The following is a 13,806-nucleotide window of genomic DNA, read 5'->3' on the forward strand; positions in this document are numbered from 1 at the left end:
AAGTAAGCAGCATATGTACCAAGAAGGTCATCTCCTCAGCCCCTCCCTTTCTGATTTCCTTATCCACACATTCTGCTGGTTACCCCATCCTTCTACTTTAATATGTATTCTGGGCAATTCCTAAACTTGACCATTCACCTCAGAATTCCTCCAAGATTTTGTAGGCTTTGTTGGTTTGTTTGTTTATTCCAGACAGGGTCTGGGTGGCCTGGAATTCACCAGGCTTGCCTGGAAATCACAGATACCCACCTGCCTGGGATTAAAGGTGTGCGCCAGCACCCTGCTCATCCCAGACTTTAATGATTCTTCCCGTTTGCCTCAGTCATTGACTAAAGATACCATATGTACCCACCCTATCCCTCACCAAACTGCCATTTCTGCCATCTTCCCATTTCTCCCACTCCGAGATCATTTTCTTGACGTTCCTCAGATACTTTGAAATAATGAACCATTTTTTTTTCTTTTTTCTCCATATCCTATCACCAAATTCTGTTTGCCAACTCTCTCGGAGTCTCATCTTCTGCAATATTCCCACTGGTCACCCCCTAATCCATGACCTCACAGGTTCAGACTTCATACTTGACCTCTCTGATCCTCATTATTAATGCCTTCTCATTACCGCCAGATCAGCATTTGAGCACACGGTGACTTTCGAAGTGTTCACTCTACGGTCCAGCTTTAAGAATTAGTGCTGCTGGCATTCTAAATCCCATTTCATCTCTACCCACACCTTCCCAAGTGACCGTGAGCACGTAGACAATGGATACGATGTGTTTATTACTCTCTGTCTCTCTTTCACACCAGCTATCAGAGAAGCCTGTGTTTTAGGAACTGGAACAAGACAAGGTCAAGTCTTACATCATCTGCTACAGTTGGAGTTGTGCAAAGGTTCTGTAGAAAAAATGAGCAAAGAGCAGAGAGTCTCGAACCCTTGACCTGTAACCTCAGGATTATCTGTAGTTCTTCCTGAGCTCAGAAAACGTAAAATCCTGCTGCAAACCAGGTTTGTTTGTTGGTTTGTTTTAAATGAAAATGTAATATATTTACTCCTACAAATACTACAAATAAGTGTTTGGATACAGAATGTCTGTCGAGAGAAAGTTCATCTCTTCATGTTGCTGTGGTTGAGAAACGGGGTCTTGATGGCCAGACTGGCCTCAAACTCACTCTGTTGTCAAAAGATAAACTTGAACTCCTAGGATCGTCCCGTCTCCACCTCCAAAGTGCTACTATGATCATTTAAAAGCACGGAATCTTTCCTCTTAGTTCTAAGTCTCTATGGATCATAAAAGAAAACTTCCAGAATCTTAAATTACGGCCATGAGCAGTTTTGGGATTAGACAGTCCTGGAATGTTTTCCAACCAAAACAGAAACTAACACTACTAATGACATTGTTTTCTTACATAACAAAAGCTAGTGATAAATGTGACTTTTAAAATATAATGAAAGGAACTCCTGTTATGTACAGTCTTCTGGGTTCATCGTTCATTTTGTCTTCCCCCACAACAGTTCATAGATAACCCGTGGACTCTGAAGGTGATTAATGTGTGGGGGAAATCCCTACAATTCATCAAGTTGACCGGACTGGAGCTGTTCAGGTCAGGCTTCTTCCAATCCCAAACTACCCTGCTATGATACAAGTCACCGCTCTGGCTTTACAAACCATGATTTTGAATAAAAAAAAATAATCTCCCCATTTTCTGACTGGGGACTAGGGCAAACAGTCTGGCAATTAGTGCAATGTGATCTACATGGATACCTAGGCCATTGTTCATGTTTGCTAACCAATAACATGTCTGGACTCCCTTGCCTTTGGAGTTTTGATTGAAAAGAATCCATCTAGGGAAGTGAAGGGGAAGAGGAAGCATGGGCTTGATGCCAATTCCAAGTGGAAGGAGAAGCGAGCATCACTGAGTGGGGACTGTATCTGCAAGGGAGCACAAATAACCAACAAACATCGGTATCTCCAGCCCTCATGAGCTGTCATGCTGACCGTCAATCACAATTCCAAGCACTTTTTGTATAACAGCCCCCAACTTCAGAAGTAGTTGTCATCACTATCCCCATTTCACAGATGATAAAACCCAGGCTCAGAGATAAGAAAGGCTCATTGCAAGTAAGGATTTGAGCACACACACAGTCTGGCAAACGAAGGAGTGGTGGAGTGGTGAGAGCAGACAACACGGGACAACACTGTACAACAGAAATGGGCCGTCCAATACAGCAGTCACTTGCAACCTCTGGAACTGGCTGGTCAGACGGAGTCACCAAGGTTTTAATTTTGTTTAAATTAAATTGTAAACAGCCTGTGGTGGTTTGAATGAGAATAGCCCCCATGCGTCATATATTTGAATGCTCCGTCCCTAGTTGGTAGAAATGTTTGGGAAGGATTCAGAGAGGTGGCCCTGCTGGAGAAGGTGTCACTGGAGGTGGATTGTGAGTTTTGGAAAACCCATGCCATTCCCAGTTAGCTATCTTTCTGTCTCGTAGTTGAGGGTCAAGATGTGGGCTCTCAGCTACTGTTCCAATGCCATGCCTGTCTGGCTGCTGTCTCATCATGATAGTCATGAACTCTAACCCCCTGGAACTGTTAGCCCCAAATTAAACACTTTATTTTATAAGCTGTCTTGGTCATGAAGTCTTAGTACAGCAACAGAAAAGTAACTAAGGCACAGGCATACATAGCTAGCATCTCCTGTACTGAGCAGCCAAGTCCACACTAAGTAAACCATGGCAAGAGCCTCTGTCAAATGACCAGCACTGGAAATACACTGACAAGAAGTAGTATCTTTGATAACTGACCACTGGGGTGTCAGCAAACCACCACTTTCCAGATGACTCCTTGAGCCATGTCCAGTTACAGATTGTGCTCTGTCAGAATGCTTCAACTTGGGGCCAAAGGCCAACTCAAACACTGTCTGTTGTCAACTGTGACAAGAGCCTGCATCATCTCAGAGAAGAAGAATGCTTTCCCAGATTAATCCCAAGGAGGCTGTCTTAGTTACTTAGGGTTTTTATTGCTGTGAAGAGACACCATGACCATGTCAACTCTGATAAAGGAAAACATTTAATTGGGGCTAGCTTATAGTCCAGAGGTTTAGTCCTTTATCATCATGGCAGGACATGGCAGAGTGTAGGCAGACAGGGTGCTGGAGAAGGAGCTGAGAGTTCTACATCTGGATCCTCAGGCAGGCAGAAGCAAATATGTGTCATACTGAGTATAGTTTGAGCAAGGAGACCTCAAAGCCCACCCCCACAGTGACACACTTCCTCTAACAAAGCCACACCTCTAAAAGTGCCACTCCCTATGGGAGCATTTTCTTTCAAACTGCCACAGGGACACTGCATGGCTTGCACTGAGTCTTGGTTTTTGCTAGCCTATCTCCAGGGCGTGCGCACCTCCCATTTTTTACTTAATAGATCCTTAAGGACTAGTTCACCCCAATTGTAAAACTGGATTGCTTTCCTTCAGTCTGTTGTAAAATGAGGTAATTTTAAGACTCCCCCTCACTCTCTTTCTAATCCCCTCCTATAGACATATTTCTAAAGGATTTCCCTGTGTTTCCAATCATGATAACTCTGGGGTTAACAGCATAATAGACACAGGCATGTTACCAATTCCTAAGGTATCTTTCAAGCCTATACTAACATCTCTCTATGCTTTTCACTGCAGCACAGAGCCAGGCGACTCCTAAAGGCTTAATTCTGTTTGTTTCCCTGCTACCAAGTCTTGGAGAGCCAGATGTACTCAACCCTTCTTTTTTACTCCCGGACTATAGAGATCCTGCGCCACTTATACTGCTACGTCCTCATCCTATCCCCGACTGTTCTGTAGTTTTGGATCCTACCAAGAATTTCACAACTGATTTATGGAACACGTACCCCAAGTGTCAAGTGCTGGGGGAAGCACAACACTGCCTCTGCTTGCAAAGGAGATTGCAGCCTGGAGAAGGGAACTTCCACCAAGTAAACAGGAAATGATGCTACACTGTGCAGAGCATCGTGACACTCAAAGGTACTACTGGGGATATGTCTCCAGTCTCAAGAGGTTCAGGAAGACAGTCTGAAGAGGAAATTGCATCTTAGCAGAGCGGAGGACAAACAGGACGCGTTAGGTCAAAAGGAAAGGTACAGACTGCGAGAGAAGGTAGAATATGTTCCCACTGGTCTGAGTAAATAGCCCTGTTTGAGTACCATTATTCTGGGTATTGAAGAGACTGTGTAAAGAATGGAAATAAATTCAGTGTAGGCTGTAAGAGGGGCAGAGGTCCAAGGAGGGGGGACGAGACACGCTAGACAGGTTGCCAATAGCCAGGTGATAAGGGGCTTTGTCTGTCAGGTTGAAGAGTATGGGCTTTACCATAAAGGTACAAGAGCGCCACACGATGCTTAAGAAAAGGTGATCCAGTGGGTACCAAGAATGAACAAAGGGAACTTTTACATGGAGATGGAGGATTGGGAAAAAGAAGCCTACAGAGTTGACCACATGATCTTAGGACCACCTGGCTTTACCTGTGGTGTGTCTCAACCTTATCAGGCTAACCCTCCCACCCAATAGGGAGGAGGGTGATTGCAATGCCCCGGGACATTTAGGAGGATCTCATTCAACAATTCAAGTGATTTGAGGGGGCTGACCTGCCGAGCCTGGTTTATATATAGTACACACATGCACGCACTTAGATATTGAAATATCACGTGGTAGCCCATAAGTATGCAAGATTTTTATGCCTCATTAAAAAATAAATTTAAATGAAAATCCCATATGGGGGGGGTTTGGGTTTGCACTCTGCTTCATAATCTACCCATACCCATGAGTGTTTTAATAAAGTATGAATATCTTCCATGATGTAAGCAGGCAAAATGGTCACTCTAAGATGACTTTGTTTTCTTTCCCTAAGATCTGGTGCATGTTGGGCAAATCCTCTACCCCTGAGCCACAGGCACAATCTGATATTCCAGAACATACATTTTCAGAGCTGTTAGACATGGTCCCACTCTCAGAGATGCTTTATGAGACAAGTGAGGAGAGCAAGGCCATGCAGAGGACAGATTCCCAAGGTTGGACTCCTTTCTCCAGCCAGCTGTCACGGTGTATCAGTATCGGTGCCCTGGTTAGATTTTGCTTTTGTCAACTTGACATAAACCTAGACATATCTGGAAAGAGGGAAGGAGTCTCTGTTGAAGTATTGTTTCCATCGGGTTGCTCTGTGGGCAAGGCTGTGAAGAAGCATTTTCTTCATTAGTGACTGGTGTGAGCGAGCCCATCCCATGGCGAGCGGGACCACCTCAGGGAGGGTAGTCCTAGCCTGGGGAAGAAAACTGAGTATACCGGGGGGTGGGGGGGAGCAAGTAATTAGCGCTCCTCCATGGCCTCTCCTTCAGTTCCTGCCTCCAGGTTCCTGCTTGAGTTCCAGCCCTGAATTCTGCTCAAGAGGAGCTATAAACTTTAGGTTAAAAAAAACCCTCTCATCCCCTGGATGTTTTTTTTTATCATTTTATATAGAAATATAACCATGACTAATGCAATCTTCATGACTGGTAGAGAGATAGATAGAGGAAGGTGGGCAGTAGGTACGGTAAGGGGGTAAGGAGTAAGTTCAGTGTTCTACAGCTAGCAGGGCTATTAGCGCCCATAACAGCTAATTACGAAGACAGGAAATGAGTTTGAAGACTTTCAGAATACAGAAACAACAGGTTGTGAGGAGAAAGATATGGTATTTAGCATGACTTGGTCACGGCATATAGCTTATAAAAACCAAATTATAATATAATATTCCACAAATATTTACAAATATCAAGTCAATAAAGTCTTTTGGGCCTTTATAAAGCATAAATAAACCTGCTTATAAAAATCCCCCAGTTTCAGGCAGGCATGATGATCCCAGGAGTATTGCCACAGTTTGGGGCCAGCCTGGGATACACAGTGAGCTCCAGTCTAGCCTAAGCTACAGTGTGAGAACCTGTTTCAAAAACAGAGAAAGGAATGTAGTGTGTGTGTGTGTGTGGGGGGGTGTGTGTGTGTATTATGGCTCTTGGGAATTGTGCTGCTTTTTTGAAACCCATTTTATATGGTATGTGCTGTAGAATTTCATTCCAGTGACATTCGTGAAATAACAAAATCATATCGACAGAGGACAGATCAGTGAGTGGCTGCCAGAGGTTCGAGACTTGGGCGAGAGGAATGAAAAGGAGGATGGGACGGCAGAGGCTGTGAAAGAGCAACTGGCGGGAACGTTGTCATGGTGGAGCCATGTGGTGTGATAAAGCTACATAGAACTCTACACACAAATACACCCGAAACTGGTGTCATATGACAAGGCCACAGACTGTCAATACCAATTTCCTGGTTTTTAGATTGCTCTAGAGTTGACCACTGAGAGGAAAGGAGTGAAAGGAGTGTGGGGTCTTCCCAGATACATGTTGCACTAGTGTGTGAATGGGCATATCAAAACAGGAAGTGCTTTTAAGTTGATGTATTTTCTAATCAGCTGTCACTTCTTCTTTTTATTTTATTTTTGGTTTGCTTTTTATTTTTGTTCTTTGTTTTTTTTTAAGGGTGGGCATTCTTTTTTCCTTTTTATACTTTTTAAATATTGTATTACATTTATTTATTCATATGTATTTATTTAGTGGGAGGTACACATGTCATCGAGCATGTGAAGAGGTCAGAGAACAACTTACCAGACTCACCATGTGGGTTCCAGAGATCAAATTCAGGTCCCAGGCCTGGCAGCAAATGCCTTTTACCTGCTGGGCTTTCTTAATGTGTCTTTCCTTTTCTATTTTTTCCCAGATTAGTTTTTAAGTTATCATACCAAATAATGTGTTTCATTATTAATTACTCGTCTACTGCCTTCAGAGATAAAGAATAGCCTCATCAGGCATTTGCAAGGCTCTGGTGGTTTGTTGTTTTTTTGTTTTGGAGACAGGGTTTCTCTGTGATGCCCAGGCTGTCTTGGAACTCACTCGTAGACCAGGCTGGCCACGAACCCACAGAGATCCACCTGCCTCTGCCTCCCAAGTGCTGGATTTAAATGTGTGTGCCACAACTGCCAGGCCAAGGCCCTGAGTTTTATCCCCACCATCATATATAAAGAATAGGCTATTCTTCTTTCAAATAAGGCTGACCTCAAAGGCTCCCAACACAACCACAATGTTCCAGTTAGTCTGTTGCACCTGCAGTGCACACTCACCAGTAGTAAAGAGTATAGTTTGTGTCAGGGCTTGTATTCCTTCCAGGAAGCCAGGAACACTTCATATAGCTCAGGTTGTGCGAAATGCACTGAAGCTCAGTCACCGCAGACTCGGGATCACCTAGAATGTCCAGGCAAGAGTCCTTGTCATGGAAAGTCGTTATCGACCTAACCCCTAATCTCACCCCATTTTACCCCGAAGTCACTTAGGAGAGTAAAAATCCAAATGTAATTCAGCCACAGCTTTCCTTCTCACCTCTTTACACAACAAAAGCATCTTTTGTGGGGCTTTTGTTTCTTTGTTTTTTTTTCCTTTGTCTTAAAATTATTCATTCATTTATGTTTACATGCCAATTCCAGATCCCCATCCTCTCCTCCCACTTCCCCCCACCCCACTCCTATCCACTCCTCAGAGAGGGTAAGACCTCCCCTGGGAAGTCAGCTTAGCTTGTCCCATCCCCTTGTTGAGACAGGACCAAGCCCCTCCACCCCCACGCCTAGGCTGAGCAAGGCATCTCTCCATAGAGAACGGGCTCCACAAAGTCAGTTCATGCATTAAGAAACCATCTTTTGTGTCTCTAAAGGAGCTTTACTTTTCTTCTAACTAGAGAAATTGGTGAACTGTCAAATAATATTTCAGCCATATTCAGTGACTACGGAATAACTGAATAAATGTAAAAATACAAACAGCCCCTATAGTCTATCATTTTTATTAGTTGTTTTAATTAAAATATAATTATGTCACTCCCCTCTTCTTTTTCTTCCCCCCCTCATCACCCTCACATCCCCTTTTCTTCCCTTCGAATTGGTGGCCTTTTTTAAGATGGCATATGTATGCAGAGATGTATAAATTCAACCAGATGAGTCTGTTTTTGTCGTTTGCTGCGTGTACGATTTCAGGGCTGACCAGCTGCTATTGTGTGTCTGTATATGGGTATGTGCATGAGGGACCAGGTGCCTGCAGAGGTCAGAAGCATCCAGCACCCTGGAGCTGGAGTGAGAGGTGGCTGTGAGCAATGTGACACGGATGCTCAGAAATAAGTAGGGTCCTCTGGAAGAGGCAAGGCTTTTTATAAAGACAATTTACCTGCCTTTCTTCTCGTCAGTACTGACATCTAGGGAAGTTCTAGGGGATCATAAGCATAAGCTAAGCTTGTTGTATGCTGCGTTTTTAGGGGCTCTCCTCCTATCCCCCTTCTCTGACATAGTTTCCTAGGATGACCTGGAACTTGGCATGGAGCACAAACTGGCTCTGAACTTATAATCTTCTTACCTCATTCCCCTGAGTACTTGGATTAGAGGTGTGGATCCCTAAGATGGCCATCTTTACCTTTTGTTATTCTTTATGTTGTTACTCCTTGTTATTCTCGCTGGATTTTTTTTTCAAGAAACTGGCTCAACCTCCTGGCTCCAAACAATTCTTCCTGTCTCACTCTCACAAGGAATGTGACTACCGGCACTTGCCACCGCATGTGGCCTGAAATCATCCTGATATGACATTTCTCTTGATAAAGAGGTTTCATTTATCATGTCCCTACATTAATTTAATGCCCGTGTTTAAAATGTCAGCCTTTAACCTTCATGCTCCTTGAAGGAATACTCTACTGAGCCATCATGAACCATTTTATGTCACAATATAACTGCTTTTCAAGTTAGTGAACTTCCAAAATTACAAATATGGTAGGCCAAGCTGGTTTTGTTTTGGTTTTGCAAGACAAGTTTTCTCTGTGTTGCCGTGGCTGTCCTGGGACTCACTCTATAGACCAGGCTGGCCTTGAACTCACAGAGATCTGCCTGCCTCTGACTCCTGAGTGCTGGAATTAAAGGCGTGTGTCACCCACTGTCCATCATGGTCACACTGGTTTAAATCATGATCTCAGTTATCTGAGTTATCTCAGTAACTTTTATACCTTTAAGAGCAGTGCCTCATACCGTTTTTCTTTTGATCAGTGCAAATCAGAGAATGCCTTAAATAACAAGCCATGCAGTGCTAAGGTTTAGAGGCTGGAGATGGGGCCTGGCTCTGCCTAACAAAGGGCGAGGATAATATGAAAAGACAAAATGTGCAAAAATATTTATTTATGTCATCCTCTCAATCATTGTAGGAGGTAGGTGCTCCCATTTTATAGATGAGGAAAATAGGTGGGGGCAGTAATCTAACCAAGGTCACACAATCAGTAACTGGCAGAACTGGGATTTTTAAATGTTGATGGCTGGGGTCGGGGAGCATTTCTTGTAATTAATGTAGGCTCCTCCCTGGACATAATATAAGACACAGAAGGATTGTGGGTAAAGTGCAATAGGGGACCAATGATCCTCACCACCCAAGAGCTTTTCCTTTGACTGAAACTAAGCCAGCATACTTATTCTCCTTTGGCATCCCCCCATATATATTCTGCATAGCAGACTAATTTCCATATGGCATAACCACAACAGTGCTATAGGTTCCCTAAAGTGCTGAGCCTGAAACCTAGAGCACGCCCCTTCAGCCTCTTCTCCATTGTGCAGCACTTCCGGAGAACAATGCATGCCTTGCTTCCTTCAGATCAGTTTGTAAAGCACATTTTAGGGAGGGAGGGATGGGAGAGGGAGTGCGTGTCAATGTGTGTGTGTGTTCATTTTTCAAATTATAGAAGAAAGCATTCTAACTATGTAAACATTACTATTATTTAAACTGTCTGAGCTACTTGAAGCAGCAACATCCTCAAACTTATCAGCATCCAGTTACAGGGCCTGACCGTTATTTGACTCAGCAAAACTCTGAGAATGAAATGAAGCCACCACCCATGAATGTGAGCACACCAAGCAACTGGCTACGCTCTTCACTGGCAAGGGAGAACATCTGGATCTGTTACCTTCAGGGGGCGAGATGCACTTTCTCCTCACCACACTAGGCTTCTCGCTTTCATTGGTACTACATTGGGATGCCACTTGCAGACAGATCTTTTCATTTAGGGGTACTTCCTTTAAACGACGAGTTTCTGGAGCAATTATCTGAGATTAGGAAGGTTAAAAAAAAGTAACTTCTACAGCAAACAAACAAAAAAAGGACACTTAAATCACAAAGTCTTAACAGACCCAAGTGTATATAAGAAAAATAATACGTTCTTAGATAGTGTGGGTGAGTGGTTTTGAAAGGGTTATTCTGCTCTTCTGCCATGTCTGTAGACCTACAATAAGGTCTCAGTCCTAGTTTCGGTTGTCAGAACTTTGAAGCGGGGAAGCAAGACACTATTGACATTTAATAGACAGAGGCCAGGAATGATACCTGACACCCTGTAATGAACAGGTTAGCCCACCTTTCTCCTACAATAAATAATACGCCTGCAGTAGGCACTAGTAGTACCACCTGCCACTGAAAACCTCTAGTATAGATAAAGAGATTCCCACATTTAAAGGTATAACCATCATAAAATTTACTTAGACGTCTACCATGATAGCTAGCATCAACTCTCTACAAGGAAACTGACAGGAAGCAATTATCAAAATTCCATCAAGACCTAGCTTTAAATGGCCACATCAAAACTCCAGTCATTGTGGTGATCTCTAGGGATCGAGGGCCAAAGAGACCCTTTTCATTCAACACTTTTCTGTAGTGTCTGAGCAAGTTTCGACCATTGCTATATGCACTTACACACTTCATCTGGAACACAGAAAAGGATAAATAAGCTTTGTGAAACCACAGATTCCCAGACACTGCAGAAATCTAAGACTAAATCACAGGGCTGCTTATTATGACTTGGAGCAACGCTCTTAAAGGGCTCTCTGGGAAATTAACATTTCCAGAGGTGAGAGGAATAAGTCAGAATGAAGCGAAGTTTAATCAGAGTTCCAAAGAGCACTTCCTGTTTTGCAATAGTTTCTGACTCAAGTTTCCCATAGTATTTCCTTTCATAATTTCCTGGTAGCCATGAAAAGAGGGGAAATGGTCACGTCGCTTAATCTACCACCTCATACGACTAGTGTGACATTTTGCATGCCTGCTGCTGGCTGGGCATGAGGGAAACTCCAGTCACCTCTGAAACAAGGACATGAGGATGCTCTCAGGAAGTCGTCAACAAACCAGTGATGAATATACCAGAGAAAAGATGTATATGGACACAGAGTAGTTCTTAGCCACAATTAGGATAGGACTCCGAAAAAGTGGGGCCAGTAGGTCAGAAAAAAAAAAGTTTCTCTTCAAGTAAAATCCCGGCTCAGAGAAAGGAGGTGTTGACTTGATGGCGTGGACATGGAGAATCCAGCAAAATTATGGTTATCCTCAGCGGGGCCTCCGGCTATGCCTAGCCAAGGACATTTTTTTTTTCCACAAGGAATTCTTGATTCCTTGCCAAGCAATCTACTTATCATTTGGCTTCCCATATAAGCTGTCCCTACTGGGATGAAGAGTACAGTGCTGACAGAAGTCTTCCTGGAATGCATCATCAGTTAGGATTGTCCCTTTAGGAACGAGTGCAGGCTGAGGAAGCGAGGTCTCTGACCCGGCCCACGGAGCTCAAGCCCAGCTCTCGAAAGTGCAATAAAGGTGGCAGGAGGACTTCCAATGTAACTCTCACCAACTTCACTCCCTTACTAAGTCCAAGTTGCTGGATGAGCCTGGCCAACTCGAGGATTCTTCCTAATTCTCACCTGGGAGATGTGGTCCCTCTCTGAGGATGCCAAGGGACAATGGATTGGCAAACATCATAAATGAGGGCACAGTACTTATCTCAAAAGTGTGACACTGGGTTCGGTCCCCAGTATCTTAAGTTTTGATGTTTTTTGTTTAAAATAATTTTTCTAGTTTAAAAAGAATTTCTTAGAAATCATAAATTAGGATCATGGGCGGGTGGGAGATCTCCATTGCCTCATTATCTTTAGATACTGCTCCAGCTAGAGAGCTAATGAGTTTTATCAGCCAGGCGGTGGTGGCACATGCCTTTAATCCCAACACTCAGGAGACAGAAGCAGGAGGATTTCTGTGAGTTCGAGGCCAGTCTGGTCTACAAGAGGTAGTTCCAGGACAGGCTCTAAAACTACAGTGAAACCCTGTCTCCAAAAACAAACAAAAAAAAAAGAGTTTTAGTATACTGGCATTTTTAAATTAAAAAATGCTTTCAAACATAGATTTGAATCTTATCTTCTAGGCATATGAATAATAAAACAGATATTTAAAGATAATAGTTTTGAATTCTCTTTCTATGGTGGTGCATGCCTGGATTCCCAGCACTTCGGATACAGAGGCTGAGGAATCGGGAGTTCAAGGCTAGCCTCAGCTCCATAATAATGCTGAGACACAAAAGACCCTGCCTCAAAAAGAAAAGCTCCAATTCCAAGCTATGTAATAGCAAATTGCTATGAATAAAATAGGAGGCTTAATTAGTAATGATCACCAAGTGAAACATTCGTCCCTGTACCAGACAGGAAACGCAGTTCTTCCCAGCAGAATCCCTGCACTCTGGTAGCTGCTATGACAGTATGCTCCACCCCTCTGGGAATCTGGCCTTCTTGTAAACCGTATCCAAGCCCAAGGCTGCAGTCCTGGATTTGTCCATCTCCCTGACAACGAACACCCTCTTGGCTCCATCACACCTTTCCCTGCTAAAGAGTTCTTTCTGAGCAGGAAAGGGAGCCAGCCTCAGCTTAGGCCTCCGTGCATGCCTGGACCGAAGAGCCTTTGATTTATTCTTCCAGCGGGACTTCCCTATCCTTCGGTGATGAAAGATAACCTAAAATGCATTGCCAGAGCTGCCTTCTACTTGCCAGATTGGAGACTTAATGGACATGGACAAAACAATGGTAGAGGGATACTAGTGATATCTATCTTCTGCTTTTTTTATATAAAAAACCCCTGTCTGCATATCTCTCTTGTCTCAATAAGCCTCTCTGTGAAGACTAAATGCAACCTGCAGACTTGATATCATTTAGCAACTTGGAAACACTGGGCTTCTGTGTACACTACCCGCTGTTCAATATGTCGAGTGGCTACATACAGCCCTATAGATGTACTGAGGTCGCACCCAAAGGACAGGAAGAGAGGCACTGCTCTCTCCACTCATTTGCAGCCTCATGGTGGCAAAGCCCAAACACGTCTCTCACCAGACACAATGCAAAAAGGTATAGACTCACAAGACTATTGAACAGATGTGCCACCAAGAACCTAATTATCCCACCCGGCCATCCAAAGCTGATTACTTCTAACAGGCAAGGTGTAATTGTTCCCCTGTTGTTTTCCTCAGGCACCAGCAAATGTAAACCCACTGACCACTAACATCTCATCCTTCCATTCCCCGTGGCATTGACTTTTAGACCCAAAGCTCATGCATATCTATCGGTAGACATGAGCGAGGAGATGCTCAATGTGAAAATGCTCTGTGAAGGAGGCTCATATAAATACAAGAAGAGCTGGGCGGTGGTGGCGCACGCCTTTAATCCCAGCCTTCAGAAGGCAGAGGCAGGCGGATCTCTGTGGGTTCGAGGCCAGCCTGGTCTACAGTGCAGGTTCCAGGACAGGCTCCATAGTTACTGGGAAACCTTGTCTCAAAGAAATCAAAAAACAAGTAAGTAAGTAAGTAAGTAAATAAATAAATTCAAGAAGATAGAGCTATAGACAAGAACATATGAGCAAACATC

The 13,806-nt window shown here is 43.7% G+C and overlaps 1 protein-coding gene across 1 annotated transcript in view; it reads right to left on the bottom strand.

The window, feature by feature from the left end:
- Positions 1 to 13,806, bottom strand: part of Il13ra1 (interleukin 13 receptor subunit alpha 1) — a 59,542-nt gene that overhangs the window by 31,114 nt on the left and 14,622 nt on the right. The window contains exons 3-4 of the mRNA XM_038316580.2: positions 10,050 to 10,188; positions 7,195 to 7,315 (exon numbers count right to left, since the gene is read on the bottom strand). Of these exons, the coding sequence (XP_038172508.1) occupies positions 7,195 to 7,315; positions 10,050 to 10,188 (260 nt within the window). The remainder of the gene's footprint in view (positions 1 to 7,194; positions 7,316 to 10,049; positions 10,189 to 13,806) is intronic.

Source organism: Arvicola amphibius, chromosome X, assembly GCF_903992535.2.
Source record: "Arvicola amphibius chromosome X, mArvAmp1.2, whole genome shotgun sequence".
Taxonomy (NCBI): Eukaryota; Metazoa; Chordata; class Mammalia; order Rodentia; family Cricetidae; genus Arvicola; species Arvicola amphibius.